Here is an 18,048-nt window from a genome sequence, read left to right as displayed (position 1 = left end):
TTACCGGCGTCGAGCTGTGTATTTGAAATGGTTCATTTATGCGGTCAGGAGAGAATGCTTGTGGCTGTTCCTTTCTGTGAGCCAACAGGCGACAAGAGGCGTGTAGCCTGAAGCATCGAGCGCCTACTCGCTCCGCTGCCGTCACCTCCTAGCAGATTAGTGCTGCTGATGTCACTGAGAAAAAAAAAAACGTTTAACTTTGGCAGCATGCGACGGCTCTGTGAAGCTAGCTACTAGGGAGCTCTGTATTCACCTGTCTAGTAGGCGAGCGGTGGGGGCGCACCGTTCACCACGGCAGACGACATATGGAGAAAAGCGGCCAGGAACTTCGAATCAATTTGAAGAAAAGTGCTTTGCCCTACACAGAAGGGCAGGAGGGGGAGGGGTCGGGGGTGAACTAAGGAAGCGCGACTGCGCCTTCACCACAAAGCAACACGCCTTCTGTCGGAAGATTCCTCAGAATTAGCTGCTGCACGAATCATCAATGTAAAGATCTCTTCCCAGACCTCTATCAGCACATCCAACTTGTAATTAACACTACCTATGTTTTTACACGGCCTGGAGGGTTTCGAACACGGGCCCTCAGCTTCTCTAAAGACACATATTGGACTTTTCTCCCAAAGTCCGACCCACTTCTAGCATATCAATGACCTCTTTACACTGTATAAACTCTATCGCTGGGGAGCGGTCCCGCGCGGCCGTATACTCTGCACTCGCTTATCGCTGCGGAGGCAAAACCGACGGATTTAAAGTTTTCACCTAGCCACTCCCTTTTACGGTGAAAGGCTACGTTAGTCCCCACTTTGATTGGTGTCGAAGCACCGGACTAACGAAGCGCGAAACTCCAAGCCACAGAGCACCCGTCCACATGGGCTGATGCAGTGCCTCGGAGCTCAGTGCTCCATCTGGAGGTGCACTATGTGTGCTAATTCTCAGCTTCTTGCGTTGACCATTATATTGCTTTTTGTCGTTCAGACTGCTTGCCAAGGCTGTAAATCATTTGCAAGTGGGTCCGTCTTCTTGATAGACCGTTAGGAGCACTAAGCACAATTGCTTCGTGCCTATGATGATTTGTTTCGAGGGGGCACTCCCGCCTCCCCTAGAGCGTATGCACATTTCCGTGCTCCTTTATTCACATTAGATCGCTTTTCGCTTTTGCTCATTTAATGCTTCTTGGGGCAAAACGCACCACTCCACACTCCGTGGGCCAAGTTGGACTTCGGGACGTTCCACTAGAATACATTCTTCTAAATAAGCAATCAAGAATTGACCGATTGGCTCGGCTGTCCGTACCCATATATTGCAAAGAGGGGGTATTACTTTACGGGGACCTTCCATGCTTTGTTCATGCGCACGAGATGCCGTGGACACCTAGCTGTAAATGCTCGGAATATTAGGAGGGTGAAGTAATGCCGACTCTATCAGTTTCCTTTCCCCTCATTTTGGAGCCCTGCCGGGTCAGGGCATTGAGAGACGACAGCTCTTTTGGAAGGAAGGCTAATAGCTTTCCACTGCTGTGCATCGGCCTTGAGGCTTAGAATCCCTTTACGGAGATCCTACGCAACAACGCACCAAGGAACTCTGTAAGGAGACGATTGAGTCCACATTAAGGCAAAAGTGACAGTTATTGTGTGATTTCCCAGAAAAGCTCTCCTTTCCTTACATGCGCCCCTTAGAGTTACCGACATGAGCAGGCCGAGACAGCTAGGGTGCACGGTGCTGCACCTTCCACGCACTCCGATCATTCACAGCTGGTTCTAAATGATTTTTAGCGCACAGGCACGCAACATTGTGTCTTGTTGTACCGAGAAAGCAGTACTCCGCAGTAAGACATACGAACAGCCCATCCAATAGTCAATCCTTTATTAATTATTTAATGTAATCCGTGCATTAGAGTATCAAGGGGCAGCATAGTTCGTTACATTTGTCCCCACTTTTCGTCCCTACCGAATGCACACTTTCTCGCAGTCAGTAGTTGTCCATCGAGAACCGAGGCGCTGAGGACAAGCCTTTGCGCGCTATCGTCACTCCCCATGAAAGTGGATCCGCAAAAAATAGTGAGAAGGAACTGGGCACAGTGGATATGAGCCCATAAAGAAAACTGGAAGGCAATAGAGTAACTAATATTACACAACAGCGAGGGACTAAATAATCTCGACCGCGGTGCCTCGCTAAAGGCAGAGATATGAAATTGTGAGCCTTCTGCTTCGTGACAACAGGAAAAATAACCTGTTTAATGGACTTGAAAATATATACTAGCCTAGGAGTGCCTCCACGCTGTATGTAGCAAGGTCTGCATGCCAGAGTAGCCAGTGCATGCTGCAAGGTCTATTGAAGCCACAAAATGGGTAAGCAAGAATGTAGAAACAGCATACCAGAGAGTGTTCATGCATAAATCTGGGTGTAGGGGACACCTAAAAGAGTAAAAATTGGAAACTTTTAAACCAAATCGCCACAGATGGGGAACATATTTCAGGGCAGATCGTGCCCGGGGAACAGGCAACTAGCGAGAACACAAGGAGTGTCCATGGCGGCCAAGGGCGTGAACCGAACAAAGCCGCAAATTCTCATGCCAGTATAAATGCCCCAAGGAGCACGCGTTCCATTTAAGCTGTGGGGTACCAACCCAAATACCTCTTCAGTTGGCTGATAAAATCTTCCGGGTCATAGTCCATCCTTTCGGCCGCCGTACTTCTCTGATTGCCATGAATATTTTGATACACTGACAAACATTTTGTCGTTTGGCAGCTCATGCCTATACCAGCTATAGATCTGCTACGCCGCATCTGCTTGCAGGCTGGCCTGTCTCGCCCCAACAGGAGTTGCGCCAGCGTTAAATTCTATCGGAAGAGGGTCTCTATCCTCCGAAACTGTAGACGTTCAAAGTGAAATTTTGAATTACCAAATAAATTGATCAATAGCTAGAATCTGTAGAAGAAGATTATGACACCCCACCGTATTCACTGCAGGTGGGTGAGTGGGTAACAGCTGCAACACAGCATGATATGCCACCAAATGTAAGCATTCCATATAAGATCTCCCTAGGTAGCCAGTTGGCTCCCTAGGAAATTATGATAAAAGTTATTAAGTGTTTGCTCAAAAGCGTCTCTCCTCCTTTTCCTCGCGCCCCTCAGGACTCCGATGTGGGGGGAAAGGGGCAGCTAAGGTGCGCAGAGGTTCACCCTCAACGCAGTCTAAGCATTCACAGCTAGCAGCATATAACGACTTGTGCAGACGAGCACATGGTGTCTTCATATACCAACCTCACCAGGCAAGAATCTACAGTAGCCAAGATACACGAACAGCCAAGCCAAACAATCAGTTCTTTACAAATTCAAGGGTAAGTGTAGCTTGTTCACTGGATAGCTTTACGGTGAACGTACAGAAATGCCTCTGCCGACTGATCTTTGGTTTGTTTTTTTTGCGGCTTTGGTTGTGGGTTGCAAACTTGGAAACGCGGAGCGTCGAGGAAAGAAGGGTACACCCTTGTATAAATGGCAGGCTGCGAGGAAGGAGGATGTGGTGGCTGGGGAGGATGTACGCCGCGCATCGGCCTACGCAGGAGGCAATAGAAAAGACAGAAAGCAGAGGGGAAGGCAGAAACGGGAAGGCTGATGAAGCGAAAGGAAATGTCCTCTTATGTGCAAGGCGTTCATCCAAGGGTTTTATGGGTGCAGCAGAAAAGAATCCACTTGAGTACTGCTTTGCGGCGCAGACACATATATACGTGCGGTGAGTTACGCCTTCCGAAAGGCGAATGATTCAGATTCCTCAACCTGTTCCTTCTGGACACATACAAGCCCTTTGCGCCGCTCTCATTCGAAGAAGCTTTTGGGGTGTCTTTACGGGCTGTCCTATTTTTTTTTTAAAAAAGCACCTCTTCCCTCTCGAATTCCTCGGAGCTGATGGAATTCCGCAAGGCATCATGAGATTACGCCTTACTCAACTCCTGCTTTTTGACTCCTTTACAGTCAAGGAGGGAGCAAGTTCCCTGGGCGAAACGTAAGCGCTCTAGGTAGTACAGGGAGCCGCGCAAAGCTGGGCGGCGTTCGAGGCATTTAATGCTGGAACTGCTCAGAGGAAGGACCCATGGCTGCGAATACATGATACTAAAGGGTTTTGTCTCGCAGAAACCATAAAGACCTACTCCTTTTATATCTTTCTAAACTTGTCTTGAACGACACACACGCCATACGGCAGGGCCCCGTCGTTCGCGGTATGTCAGCCCCACCCGCGCAGCGTAACGTGGCGAGCACTTTACGCCTTTTCTCCCTCTTCTTGCCATCATTGAAGATGAAATTCGATCGACTTCTTCTGCCGATTGCTGCTGGATTCATCTCGGCTACTCCTCCCCGCGGCCTCCATCTGCGGAACCGTTCATGCCACTTCGTCGCCGTGCAAACATCGCCTGCTGATCTCTTCGCCGGAAACAGGGAACGCAAAGGAAAAATCGCAACCAACGCAATAATGGCGCAAAACACCGTCGTCTACGATCCAGACAATGTCTTCGCCAAAATACTAGACGGCAGACTCCCTGGTCACAAGGCAAGCGAATAACACCAACTTTGCGCCACCTTGAGATTTTTTACCGGCGTCCCCGCCTACTACAAACGCAGTACAAAAGAGAAAACTGGAAGCGTTCAGGCAGCTGAAATTCAGCGGATCGAAGCTTAATAGCGCTTTTGAGGGCGGCTATGTGTCTGCCCTCCACACAGGCAGACGGCCTTTGAAATTATGCTCACAATGTGTATACGCTACCTTTCCTCCTTCCTGACCTCGTGCCTTCTCTGTGCCTCTTGCCGCCACCATTTACGGATGTGTTTATCACGCCTCTGTGTCTGTCGTCAGATCTTTGAAACGGAAAGCTGCATTGCGATCTTGGATGCATTTCCAGCAGTTCCTGGACATTCACTCTTAATTTCCAAGGCGCCAGCGGTAACTATTGCAGACCTGACCGAGCAGCAGGCGGCGGATGTGCTCAAAGAATTGCCGAGACTCTGCAGAGCAGTGCAGCAAGTGAGGCTTGATTGGGGTGCTATATATGGCGCAAAAGCATGCATCCGCTACAGAAAGCAGCCCCTAGAGAGGGGCTGCTAGCGAGGTCTCAGAAACTGTATCAAGATTGCGTGCTTGCTATTGGCGTTTGTTTCCTTATATTTTATAATCAGGAGTGCTACGCTAGCTGAACACTGGAAAGGATGCATGTTTCTCGATTCCTGTGTGTGTGCGTGTGGATACACTCATGTGTGTGGGTTCACATTTATTCTGGTATATTTATTGTGGCGTCATATCTCCGATACCGCCCGATCAACTTGACTAATTCAGTGTTTATGTATGTGTCTTGATATGCAGGCCACGGGCAGCGATGGCGTTAACGTGCTGCATAATGGAGGAGCCTCTGCAGGGCAGGTCGTCTTCCATTTGCACTTTCACGTAGTTCCCCGTTTTACGGGTGATGGTCTGTTCTCGCAGTTTGCCAGTGCAAAGTCCATGATTGAGCCGGAGGAGGCGAAGAAGATGATTGAAAAGATTCAAAGCAGGCTGTGATCAGTTCGTCCGTCCTGTTTGTGCGCTTTTTTGCGTGGTGTCTACATGGTGGCACGTGCAGCCGCGAGGTCAGAAAAGCACCCCCGGTGTATAGACACCGCGCAGATCGTCGCCGTATCAAAGGGCCCCAAGGGCGTCTCGGGGCAGGCGCGCTGCCCATTCGTGAATGCCGCATGCCGCTGCATCGGCAGCTGTGGCTGCGTACAACATCGGGGATTTTGGGGGCTAAAGCGGGCAGTCTCGTCGATCTCACACAACACCCCTCACCGAGGCTACGCCGTTAGTTCCTTCAAGAGAGGCCCCGGCGAGGGAAAGCGGCCGACAGGCTCAGGCATAACCACGGAGATAGGGGGGTCAAAAGGCAGTATTTATAGGCGAGCGAATGCATGCAATTCGCCTTCGCCCGGGAAAGGCTGAAGGAATTTGTTAGAATGCGCACTCTAGAAGAAGTCTAAACACGGCTAGAGGCACTGTTTGTGCTCCCCTACGTACATACACCGTGCATGCACACCTAAATGGGGTAGTTAATAAGAGACAGTCAAGCAAGGTAGAGATAGACGCGTAGTTCCGCGTGCCACAAGGGAAGAAATAGACTGCGAGAGCTTCCCTTGAAAGCGGCATTTCTGCAATTCGCGGCATGTAAGAAGGCTGATTGAAGGCGCTTTGGCAGGTCGGGCCATGGCGTTTTGTCGTGCGCGCCCCTCCTGAGGGCAGCCAAGAAAGTGGCAGTATCGAGCGAATAAGGGTTCAGATTGGAGGCACGTGCAGCATGCATGAAATAACCCGGCGTGGGCTGCTGTTGTTCAACTTGTTTCCAGGCTTGCTGGTGTTGTTGAAGAGGGTATCTTTTTCAGCGGCCCTCGTGAAAATAACACCCGGGCAAGTTGAAGGGAACCCCACAGCCATACATGTATTTACATCGATTGAGCCAAATAATGTATAGACAAAGAGGACAGAGTGGCGCCCTAGAGTCTGGTGATTGCAACAGCAAGAGGAAGGCTGCTCAGCGCCTTGAAAGCGAGGTCACCCCTGGCGTAGTCCTCTCCATCACTGCTCGTTTCACCGCATGCACATGGCGACGGCTGCTGGCGCAAAAGAGCTCCGTTGCTCGCTGTCCGTTCGTGGCTGCATTTCTTGGTGAAGGCGGCGAAAAACCACCTTCCAGAAAAGAATACGTAACGTTTATTCACCCCTACGCAAGCTCCCTTCACAGGAGTTTCATGAATTCTTCAAAGTTCCATAGGCCACTAGCCCTTGGCTGAATGGCCTTCAGCTCCCGTAAGACCTGGACATACAGCGGAGCTGTTGCCGCAGTCACTCCCTCTAGCTGAAGGACGTGCGAGGCCCCTAAAGGCACCTGAATGACTTGACCCTGTTCATCCCTTCCTGTTGTCAAGTCTGTCTCATCCAGCAGCGCTCCCGCAGGGGGTGTATGGACACCCGCAGCGGCTGCAGCGGCCTCGTACGCAGCCACCGCCGCATCAGCGCGCTGCCGTTGCAGAAACAAGACGCCCTCCAAGTCGGACCGGGGGTCAAAGTGCAGAATCGAGAGCAGATCGTTTGCAGAAACGAAGCCATCGACATTGCGATCCAGCAGACGGAAGGCTACGCTGCAGTCCCCCACACGCGCAGTGCAGGAAACAGTCCACTGGGCAACTTGGTCTCCGCAGGATAGAGCACATCAAAGCGGCCTCCCGCACGCCACTCAAAACCAGCAACACACACGGAGAGCGACAGGCGCTGCTTCTGCGGCTCAGGGGTCGATATATGAGGGGTTCTACGTGATAACGCTGGAAGAAAAGAGCGAGCGCACTGCCAGGCTGAATTTACAACTCCCGCGAGAATGCGAAATATAAAGAAAGTGAGAAAGGAAGAAAGGTGAGTAAGAAAGAAAGTTGAGTGAGAAGGAAGAAAGAAAGTGAGGAAGAAAGAAAGAAAGTGAGAAGGAAAAAAGAAAGGTGAGTAAGAAGAAAGAAAGAAAGGTGAGTAAGAAAGAAAGTTGAGTGAGAAGAAAGAAAGAGAGAAGGAAAGAAAGAAAGAAAGGTGAGTAAGAAGAAAGAAAGTGCGAAAGAAGGAGAGAGGAATGCCAGCGCGTAGGAAGCTATTCGAATTTCCCCATGAGATGTGCAGACTGCGGATGCCTAGTTTCCTTCTGACGAACCTGCACGTTGGTTCCATGGCTTTTAAGTCTGCCAAGGTGAGGGAGGCAGCAAGAAGTTCAGTGAACTCGACAGCACCACTTCCGTCTGTGTCAACACACACCAGCGCTTCGTCCATCTGGCACTCCGGTCTTCTCCCTTCTCCTCCTCCAGGAGCAGCCTGAGAGAAGCCTGAAGAGTCGCATCATCACAAACGTTGCAAGGGAGGGGAGCAGATGAGCGCGCTTGTGCTAGACACTCTTTCTTCAAAATCTACGTTTAGCACTCCGCTGCTTCGGTGTGAGCCAAAAAAACGCCAGCTGCTGCTGAAATACCTTCGAGAGACGCAGGACCAGGCTCGACCTCAAGAGCACGCTTTAAAACTTGGTAATAAGGATCAAGGACAGAAAGCGGGGGGAGTTCTCCAGGGGAAAGTCTAGCAAAGGCAAGCAACGACTGGAGAGGCGAAGCCGCGGCAGTGTCTGCTGCTGACACCCCAGCGCTGCATGAATCCGATAGTCCAGAAGACGTTGTCACCACGTCTTTCGATCTCGCTTCTGCAGCAGCATCCCCCGATGCAGTAGCAGCTCCCATCGCCATCACAGGCACTCGTGGAGATGCTGCATCTACAGACTCCTCCGGAGGCAGCAAGCAGCGGCCTTCTTCTTCGCCGCGCTGTTGCCTCAACGCGAATTCCAACGCAAAGAAATCACGGACTACTTGCAAGCTGGCTAGCAGGCAGCTCCCTGAAATACCCAACACCCACACGCAAGCAAGCGACACCACACATATGCACACACACAGAACCATGTATATATATACACACACATACACACAAAATCGCACCTCCACTCTGCTCGAAAAGGCAACATGACGCCGACCAGGATGGATAAAAACAAACACCATGCGAGTCCGTCAGTCTAGAACCTCTCAAGCACAAAGCTCCCAAAAAAGACACTGTCAAGAAAACTATAGGTGTATGTGTATGTGTGTACGTGTATATATATATGTACATATATATGTGTGTATATGTATATATATATATATATATATATATATATATATATATATATATATATATATATATATATATATATATATCTGTGTGTGTGTGTATATATATATATATCTGGGTATGTATGTATATGTATATCTCTCTGTGTATGTATGTATATCTGGGCATGTATGTATATGTATATCTGTGTGTGTATATATATCTGGATATGTATATGTATATCTCTGTGTGTGTATATATATATCTGGGTATGTATGTGTATATATATCTCTTTCTCTGTATATATATATATATCTGGGTATGTATGTATATATATCTCTCTCTGTGTGTGTATATATATCTGGGTATGTATGTATATGCATCTCTCTGTGTGTGTGTGTGTGTATGTATCTGTATCTGGGTATATATATATATATATCTGTGTGTATGTGTATTTGTTTGTCTGTACCCGTATGTATGTATGTTTGTATGTATTTATGTATTTGTGTGTGTCTGTCTCTCTCTTTGCGTCCTGTGGTGCCTTACCTCCTGCTTCACACTTTGGCTGCTGCCTTTGGCCTTCTGTGCTCCCTTGGGCGTTCCTCGCGTCGATGCCTCATGCCTCATGCCTCCCCTAGCGATTCTGCTTCTCCACTGTCTGTTTTGAGTCTTCCAAAGTTTTGCTCGATTGCTTTTAAAGCACTTTTCTCTGACGAATCTGCGAGCGAAGTACACGCCGAGGCGCTGCCTTCCTGTCCACCTGCGTTATGCAGCTGCATGACACGATGCATTTCTGTCTCTTTGCTGCAGTGGCGCTACAGTTCCTGTGAGAAACTTTTGCTTTTTGCGATACTTGAGGCTGCGCGCACTCTCCGCCTCCCTTGTGGGAAGACGGCTCCGCGTGTGGTGGCATCCAACTGTCGATACAACAAAAAGTGACTTTGGAGGCAGGTAAGCAACGCTGACAAGGAGTCCCTTTGTTGTTGTTATTTTTGGTGCTGTTTTTGCTGCTGGGGGCAGTTTTGTTGTTGGTATTGCTGTTGGTGGGGGTGGTGTTATTCTTACTGCTGCTGCTGTGTTATCGCTGTTGCTGTTGCTGTGTTATTGCTGCTGCTGCTGCTGTGTTATTGTTGCTGGTGTTATGATTGCTCCTGTTATTATTGCTGCTGTTGTTAGTGCTGTTGCTGCCGTTTTTGCTGTTGTTCTTACTGCTGTTGCTGCCGCTTTTGCTGTTGTTGATAGTGCTGTTGTTACCGTTTTTGCTGTTGTTCTTACTGCTGTTTGCTGCCGCTTTTGTTATTGTTGTTGGTGTTCTTCCCCTGTTGTTGTTAATGCTGTTGTAACTGTTTTTCCTCTTGTTGTACTTTTCCTTCTTCGTTTCTTCTTTGGCGTTGGCGCTCACTAGCCCGTGTTTCCTTCCTAAAGGACAGTAGTAGTCTTTGGTGCTCTGCGGTATGCGAAGGCAGGGAAGGAAGGAGGGAGGGACTGAGGGAGGGATTGGGGGGTTTTGGGGGGCAGGAAATAGAAGAAGCTCCTGCCTCGATTTTAGTTCTTGCCACAGTCTTCCCATGTGACCAGTGTTTCCAGCCGTGTGCTCTCTCTCCCTTCTTTTTTTTCTGGAATGCTCTATGGTGGCTTTCGTGATTTGAATCGTTCCTGTGCTCCTGCGCCTACCAGACGCGAATTCTCCTTTTGTTATTAAGGTGTACATGTGTCCTGCCTGCTGTTTTCGCTCCGAAAAAACAATTATGCAGTCTCTTTTCCAGAAGAGGATCTGCTGTGCGCGACTTGCTTGCGACTCCCACTGTCAGGTATTGGCCATGCGCAGTTCTTCGACAGGATCCTTCTTCTCTGGTATTGCGTGTTGCCTACGACAATGGGGAAGAAGACTTCGTGCATCTCGCTTCTGTCCAGCCCTTACACCCATTTGAGTATGGGGGGGGATGGATGCAACTGCAGCAGCAGGAGAAGCAGAAGCAGCAGGAGCAGCAGGAGAAGCAGAAGCAGCAGGAGAAGCAGGAGCAGCAGAAGCAGCAGAATCAGCAGGAAAAGCAGAATCAGGATCATCAACTTGCCTACCATCACCCCCACCCCCACCTTCACCCCCAAAGCCATCAACAGCAGCAGGAGCATGACGACTCCCAAGAGCAAATACCCCCAAAGCTACAGCCGTCCTCTGATGCAGAGTCTCTTCCTGGAAGAAAATCTCCCCCAACGAGGCTTACCCGGCTCGCGCGGCTGTCTCAAGGGCAGCACGAGCTGCAGCTGTCACTGGCTCTTGGCAGCAGCATCTGCAGCAACAGCAGCGCGAATGTGGACATGGAAAACACTGGCGGAAGCAATCACAGGCAAACCACCGCGTTGCCTCCTCGAGACACCCCACAGCGAACTGGTATTTCCAGCGGCAAAAGGCCAAAAAAGCATAAAAGGCTGCAGCCGCATAAGAAGCAAGAACGAGACGTGCAGCTTCGCAGGACTAGCCGCTCCACATGCTCAGAGGCTTCTGCAGCAACTCCCCTGAGTTTTGCATCACGAATAGCAGCTCCAACGCCAGCACCTGCATGCAACGGATGCTGTGAGCGCTGCAGCAATCCGCAGTCAGAAGGCTACGCACAAAGACTTCCACTGCAGGACGCAGCAGCAACAGCAGCAGCGGCTGCAGCCTATCCTGCGCTCTTCGAACGGCATCTGCGCTCCTATGTGCCTGTCTCTCTTGCCCGCAGCAGCACCAGCAGCAACAGCAGCAACAGCAGCAGCAGCAGCAACAGCAACAGCAACAGCAGCAGCAGCAGCAGCAACAGCAACAGCAACAGCAGCAGCAACAGCAACAGCAACAGCAACAGCAGCAGCAGCAGCCTTTCGAGCACGCGTCGGTGGAGGGGAGGCGTCAGCAAGCGTGCGCAGCAGGGTGTAGCCGATGCTGTATCAGCGGCAGCAGCCGCAGCAGGACTGCAGACCGCTTGCCTCCCTCTTGAGACTGTGGGGAGCGTTCTGCTGCCTGGGGAATTCTGTGAGTACAGAGATCCAGAAGAATATAAAGGTTCTGATCCTTGCGATTACGTTGGTGCGTCTGAAAATGCTCTTCTTAGTCTAAGCTGAACTGGATTCAGATATCTTGAGCGCTCTACTGGAGGGCCGTCTCGGAATCTCTTCGTCTATTCTTGCCGCCTCCACTGACCGCTCTTGTCGAACGTCCATCCTCCTCCATCTAGCTCCAGCCCACGTTCCCTCTTCCCTGTGCAAGTGTGCGTGCAGCTATCTCGATGTATACGTAGACGCGCACTTGTAGAGGGGATATGTCCGTATGTATAGGCATACACATATTTATGTGCTCATTATTTACGAATAGATATACATATGACATCTATCAAAGTGTGCGTATGCAGATGTGGCTGAATATATGTGCTGTTGCGGTGTGTATGTGTGTGTATGTGTGTATACGCGTATATGCATATATATGTATATGTATGTAAATGCGCCTGTACATGCATATCTGTGTTTATATGCGTATTTGCGTATATATGTGTGTGTATGTTTGTATTTGTGTATGTATGCACTCTTCTGTGCACATGGGTGAGTATATGTACATGCCTCTATTATTCTGTGTGTCAACATGTATCTGTATGTGTATATGCAAATGTCTGTATACGTGCACATATGTGTATGTGTAGGTATACAGATAATATATATATATCTATATATGCATACGCATATGTGTGTGTGTGTGTGTGTGTTTGCTTAGAGAAAGTTTTATCATTGTTTGTGCTTGTGTTGTAGGTGTCCATGTGTGTGCTGCATCTGTCTGTAGGAATGGTAACCCGCGTCTTCCCTGAGGAACCTATCTACGAGGTTCAATGCATCTATCACAGTGCAGTTGAGGTACGTGCACGAGAGAATGCGGGGGGGGCCTCTCGGCTTATGAACAAAGCTCTCTGTGCCTGGATTTCTTACTTCATACACCGACAGTGTAACGCAAACGCTGTACATCTGCCTGTGCACGGGTGAATGCCTCTTCCTTCGTCTCTTGGTCTGCATCTTCACAAATTCTCGCTTCCCTTGCACCTTGCGCTGCGCTCTGTTTTCGACGCTGCCTCATTCTCCGTCTTGTGCCTTATTACCTATTTCCCGTGCTGTTAGTCGCTGTGCAATGACGTTGAGGATCTGCCGCTTTCGCTCAAAGCCTGCCTTTTTCAGTGCGTGTGCCTGTGCGCGCTTTTCCACCCTCCCTCTCCCCAAACCCCTTGTTGTAATTCCATTTTGCTGCTTTTGCCGTAGCATATTCGCGTAAGCAGCAAAGACGTGCGGCGCTGTTTGGCAGTTCCCGTAGACTCCTGGGCTGCCTGGCAGTTGGCACTTTGCAGGAACATTGGAGGTAAGCTTAGCGTGTTTTGACGTATTGGTGTGTGCGCATGTACGTGTTTGTATGTTGTTTCATTGTCTTGCCATTCTCTGCGTATCCTTAAGTAGCCTCTCCTCGATTCTTCTGTAAGTGAATGTGAGTGTTTGTGCAATGCATGAGCTCCCGCTCCCGATGTGCAGTCCCTTCTTCTTGTCTCTCCTTGACAAAGTTTGGTTCGCCTACGTCTCAGATTGCCTTTGTGCATCTCTCTGCTCTTACTCGGCTGCAGCGGCAATTCAGCCTTTTCCAAACTACCTTCTCGCTTCGCCAGTATCTCTCGATCGTCTCAACGAGCCGCCTGTGCCCTTGAGCCCCTTTGACGCGAAGCTCATCACTCCGAAGTTCGTAGCCTCCAGCCGCCTTTGCATCCACTTTCTGTTGCTGCCTCAGCCCCCTCTTCTCTGCGCATGTAGCTCTGTCTGCTTCCTGGGGTGTTCCTCGCCCCCTTCCCCCGCCTTCCGCAGTCTCTTCTTGCAAATACTAACTTGTAGACCTACCTGTGCATTGTCATAGGGGTGCATGCGTTTATAAGCCCCGAAAACGTATCGACCTAGGCGCGATTCAACTGGATGCATGCTCTGAGCCAAAAAGCGATGTTGCTACCACCAGCCCTTTTAGACGTGCCTTTCCAACCACATGTCATTCCCAGCTATGTATACACATTTATGCATGCATATATATACATATATATACGCGCGTTGCGCCGATTAGCACGAGAAGCAACTCTGAGCGCAGAGCTGTGGACGGCTGCAATCCGTTGTATAATGGTAATGGTTTACCCGAGCGTCTGTGTGCAGAGAATTTGCAGCTGTCTTCCTGGAGCGACAGGAGACAGCCCTATGCAACGTCATGAGGCTCCAGGGGAATCACGGGCTGTATGTACAGCCGGGAGATCCCGACGGCAGCTGCACAGCACTGTGCAGGGGCCCTACCGAAGGCGTAACATGCAGTACCAAAAATCGTAGCGAGGAGAGGCGGCGTTTGATTTCCTTAGTTGTACACCCCCGGCTGCAGCTGTTGGGAGGGGCACGATATTTTACGCTGCTGAGTCGGAGAGAGCTGGTGTTACGCCTACTGCGTCTGCAGAAAGATACAGAGCTGCTGCGCGAGCAGCAACAGCGACAGCAGGCCTTGTCCACCGAATGTCAGAGTTTGCGGGAGCGCTGTGACCAGCAGCAGCAGCAGCAGCAAGAGGCAGAAACCCGAGTTCTGTGCATTGTATGTGCAGACAGGGACAGGAGGGTGGTGCTGCTACCCTGTCGCCACTTTTATCTCTGTGTCGCATGCAGTGACAGCATCACCGTATGCCCCCTTTGCAGGGGGCACATTAGGAAAAAGCTCGTCGTACGACGAGAAGAGGATCATGCCGAGGTTTAAAGAAAACTGAACCGTAGCGTTCTCTTCAGGCAGGCTCCGTACGTAAAACCTTAATATGATTCGGACATAGCATCCAAATACTGAACCTTAGACTCGGAACAAACGGTCAACATGAGACTCGCAGGATCCGCTTCCAAGTGCAGGCTGCCAAGCCGCATGCCGCCAGCACAGAGCGGCACACACACAGCTGGAATTGACAGAATACAACTCAGAGGGAGGGACAGGGAGCATTACATTGCAGCAGTAAGGCATGCCACGGCGGCGTTTCCTGCTTAAAAGAAAACGAGAAAACCTCCCTCGTTATGGACAATAGACAGCGTGCGCTTAGCTCAAGCACACGCAAATGCACGAATCTCTAGAGTACTTTAGAAGTTTACTGGGCTGCTCGCTGCTAACACGTATGCCGACGACGCATGCACCTGTACCCTGCGAACACACTCTTATGTTTATGGCGGCGTGCGTGTCCTGTCCTACCGATCAGCTAACATGCATGCATACGAAACTCTTGCGACACTATTCTATCCATATATATGTATTCACATGGATGCAAATGCTTGCGCACTTGTAGAAACAAACAATAACTCGGCCTGCAGCCTTATCACAACTACCCCCAAAATGCGCGTTTACTGGGGAAGACAAGACAGTCGCAGATGTATGCTCTCTCATTGGTCTCTACTCCTCCTGCCTGTGCATCCTTGGGTGCAGCTCAGCCCCCCAACAAGATGCCTTGATTCCATCTTTGTGGACGTTTGTGATTCGCAGCCTACGTAATCGTAGCGCGTGCATAAATCACTATAGGGATAGCAATTGTTCAGGTGTACTGTCCGGTGCAGCACATGTAGTTTGAATCATCTCAGAGGGAAACCATCGACCGAACACAGTGGCGCCGACCATTGTCCTCTCGCACCGTTGCACAGTTTTGCAACACGCCTCCCCATTCGGTACGGCATCAGGTGCGCAATTCTTCTAAGGTGCAGCATGTGCATGCAAAACTCTTGACCTATATAACACCTAGAGCTACCAGCACCACCTAAGCATGAAGTATACTATCTGAAAAGATGTATATATAGATAATTTGGACTATTAGGCACTTAGAGCGAAGCACCGGAAGTACGTGAAGCGGCTCCTTCGTAACCTTCGCCCACCGTGCCCTTGACCCTACGTGCACTTGGGGTGTACGTACACACTACAAAGCATCATATCAGATACTCCCTTGGCCGCAAAACACATGCCATGGGTGCGTCGAGTCCCTAAGCCCCCATGAAGCGAGCAGCGGCTAGACCCCTAGATTCAACTTTATCCAACCCTAGTTCATCCGAAACAAAAAAACTCGCTTCCGCCAGACGCTAAGTCGGTGGAAACCAGGAGCGTCACGGGAAGACTTCTCTTCCATAACGCAGGCAGGGAAAGCATCATAAAACTGCCCATGCTGCTTTCCCAACGCTGGAGCCGCACCCGCTGTCGTTGCTAATGTATAAAGCAGCAATTCGTTTCCGCAGGTGCCTCCTTTTCTGAAGACATAAGCCAGAAATGCTAAACAAGCGTTGCGCACGCGCTAGCGATTGCACCCAAAGATTCCTGCTGTTCCTAGCATCAGTGTCCCTGCCAGGCATATGCATCTGATTGTTCCTTGCAGATGGCGTCGCTGTAGATATAGATAAACTGAGCAGTTTCCCCGAAATCCACGGAGCGGTACGCCACGGCGACTCCACAGTCGCGACACTTCAGTCTGCGCATTGGCAGTACATAGCGCATGCATAGAAACACGTCCTAGTGTTGCTGCTGTCTGCCGAATCAACTGCCGCTGATATCACGCAGCGCAGCTCCGGCCACATCGAGGAGCATCCAAAACGTATTGCAGCGTCTAAAGAAGCAGGGGGAACAAGAAACGCAAAGGGCGTAGCAGCACTTGCTGCACGATCAGTATCGGCAGAAGCTCACTGGTATTGAACCTCGAAACCTGTGGGCCTCCTCAGAATCACGCGTTTGCCCGGTACAACGTACAACTTGTGAAACACCTCAGTAGCCTGCAACCGCGCATAAGAGGCGACACCCCAAGATACTCTGACGTCTGCATTATTGTGGGCATGACGGTAAACGCTGGCTGCCTGGGCTGCAGCAGGTTCTCACAAGCTTAGGCCCTTCTAACCCCCTTTCGCATCGAATAGCCATAAAGCGCCTGCATCTGTCAGTGCCCGCAAGCCTCTTTCACGCGGCAGATCCACTCCTTAATCCCCAAGGGACAGGCTCAAAGTGCTGCCGGTACAAGTTGAAAGTCTCGAGCTTGCAGTGTTATCGATCTATCTGTCTATATCTGCACACTTGCAATACGTAGGCAGAGTCGGTGCCCCTTCTGGGCATGTCGTCAATCGAGACCTCAGAGACGCATGCGTTTGCACCACAGCAGCTGCAGTAAAACGTGCGGAGCTTTTTTTCCGTGGTATGTTGTAGAGCGCTATCTTCTGAGCTGTAGTTGAGGAACTGGACGCACAATTCGCAAAATAACGAAGGACACATGCACACATACATTTTCAAACATACACACGCACGCATGTATGTGCACTGAAGTTTTGAAGGGAAAACAGACTGAGAAGTACTTGTTATTCTCTGTAAAGGGCCCCCTTTCCGCCCCCCCTCCCCCTCTCCAGCAGCAGTAACAAGTTCATATAGCGCAGTGTATAGCAGAAACAGCGTCGCACCCGGTAGCGGCGCAGGTGACCCTCATCCCTCAGGGCTTGTTGCTCATCCAAGTTGCGTCGACGAATATCTGCCAAAGTGAGTCCCTTGTTGCGTTGCTGTTGCTGTTGCACTGCGTAAGGAGACGGAACCACTGGAGTTCCCCTAGCAGCTGCAGCAGCCGCAGCGGCAGTTTCTGGGGTAATCGGGGTGTTGGGTGTAAAGCGATTTCCGGTGCCATAGTGAATTAGGGTCGCTTCTTCCCTGTCCGACGATGGGGTCGCCATCTTAAGAGTATCCTATTGGCGACTGCTCCAGCTGACAATGCTGCTCCTGATACTGCTGTGTTTCGCAAGGGTTATTCCTGGAACGCCGTTGGATGACTTTCTTATGCTGACGCCGATCTACATGGGGCACCTATGGTGCCAAGGAAAACTGCTCAGAACCGCTGCTGAGGCTCTGCTACAGGTACTGCCCCTGTAGTTCCTTTGGCGCGTTGAAGATGGCTGATGCGTGCGCCATCAAAAGGGAGTGCACTCCAGGCTGCAACAACGATGGAGAGGGACCTCAAAGGAGGCTTCGGGAATGAGGGAGGCCGGGGAAAAAGAGAACACTGCGGATTCTTGCACTTCTACAGAAAAGCATGCGCCATCTATCATCTTCCCAGAGTCTAAGGTGCTGCATAACTGGTGCATGGTGACGAATAGAATAGACGCTAACGCAGGACCCTGCATGCAGTGGCAAGAGCAGCCGCCCCCGTCTACACCACCCGGTCAGTTGCACATCCACTCCTGCTTCATTGTTCGCAGACTCGGAATATGTCTTCCTGTCTCGATTATATACGAAGCTCACTTCTTTTTGTATTCTAGTCTCATCCTGTCTTCCACCCGTCTGGCCTGTAGTACTCTCTACCTCAC

At 50.3% G+C, this 18,048-nt stretch overlaps 3 protein-coding genes across 3 annotated transcripts; 1 reads left to right on the top strand and 2 right to left on the bottom strand.

Moving 5' to 3' along the window:
• Positions 1 to 4,467: 4,467 nt before the first annotated feature.
• Positions 4,468 to 5,547, top strand: LOC34622720 (adenylylsulfatase HINT3). Its single transcript, XM_026337364.1, has 3 exons — positions 4,468 to 4,545; positions 4,849 to 5,016; positions 5,353 to 5,547. Exons 1-3 carry the CDS (start codon positions 4,468 to 4,470, stop codon positions 5,545 to 5,547), a joined length of 441 nt encoding a protein of 146 aa, XP_026193149.1.
• A 1,207-nt stretch (positions 5,548 to 6,754) lies between these two features.
• On the bottom strand, positions 6,755 to 7,833 carry LOC113147290. Its single transcript, XM_026337359.1, has 2 exons — positions 7,709 to 7,833; positions 6,755 to 7,157 (listed from the first exon to the last, which is right to left on the bottom strand). Exons 1-2 carry the CDS (start codon positions 7,822 to 7,824, stop codon positions 6,755 to 6,757), a joined length of 519 nt encoding a protein of 172 aa, XP_026193144.1. The 5' UTR covers positions 7,825 to 7,833.
• A 131-nt stretch (positions 7,834 to 7,964) lies between these two features.
• Positions 7,965 to 17,418, bottom strand: LOC34622473 (antifreeze protein Maxi). Its single transcript, XM_026337363.1, is given in 4 exon segments — positions 7,965 to 8,360; positions 11,422 to 11,535; positions 16,360 to 16,482; positions 17,155 to 17,418. Coding segments are annotated over 4 exon segments (897 nt in total).
• Positions 17,419 to 18,048: the final 630 nt, after the last annotated feature.

The sequence above is a fragment of the Cyclospora cayetanensis genome, unplaced genomic scaffold (genome assembly GCF_002999335.1).
Source record: "Cyclospora cayetanensis isolate NF1_C8 unplaced genomic scaffold, CcayRef3 CcayRef3_contig_18, whole genome shotgun sequence".
Taxonomy (NCBI): domain Eukaryota; phylum Apicomplexa; class Conoidasida; order Eucoccidiorida; family Eimeriidae; genus Cyclospora; species Cyclospora cayetanensis.
The sequence above is the reverse complement of the archived record's forward strand: the minus strand, read 5'-3'. Positions and strand labels throughout refer to the sequence as shown.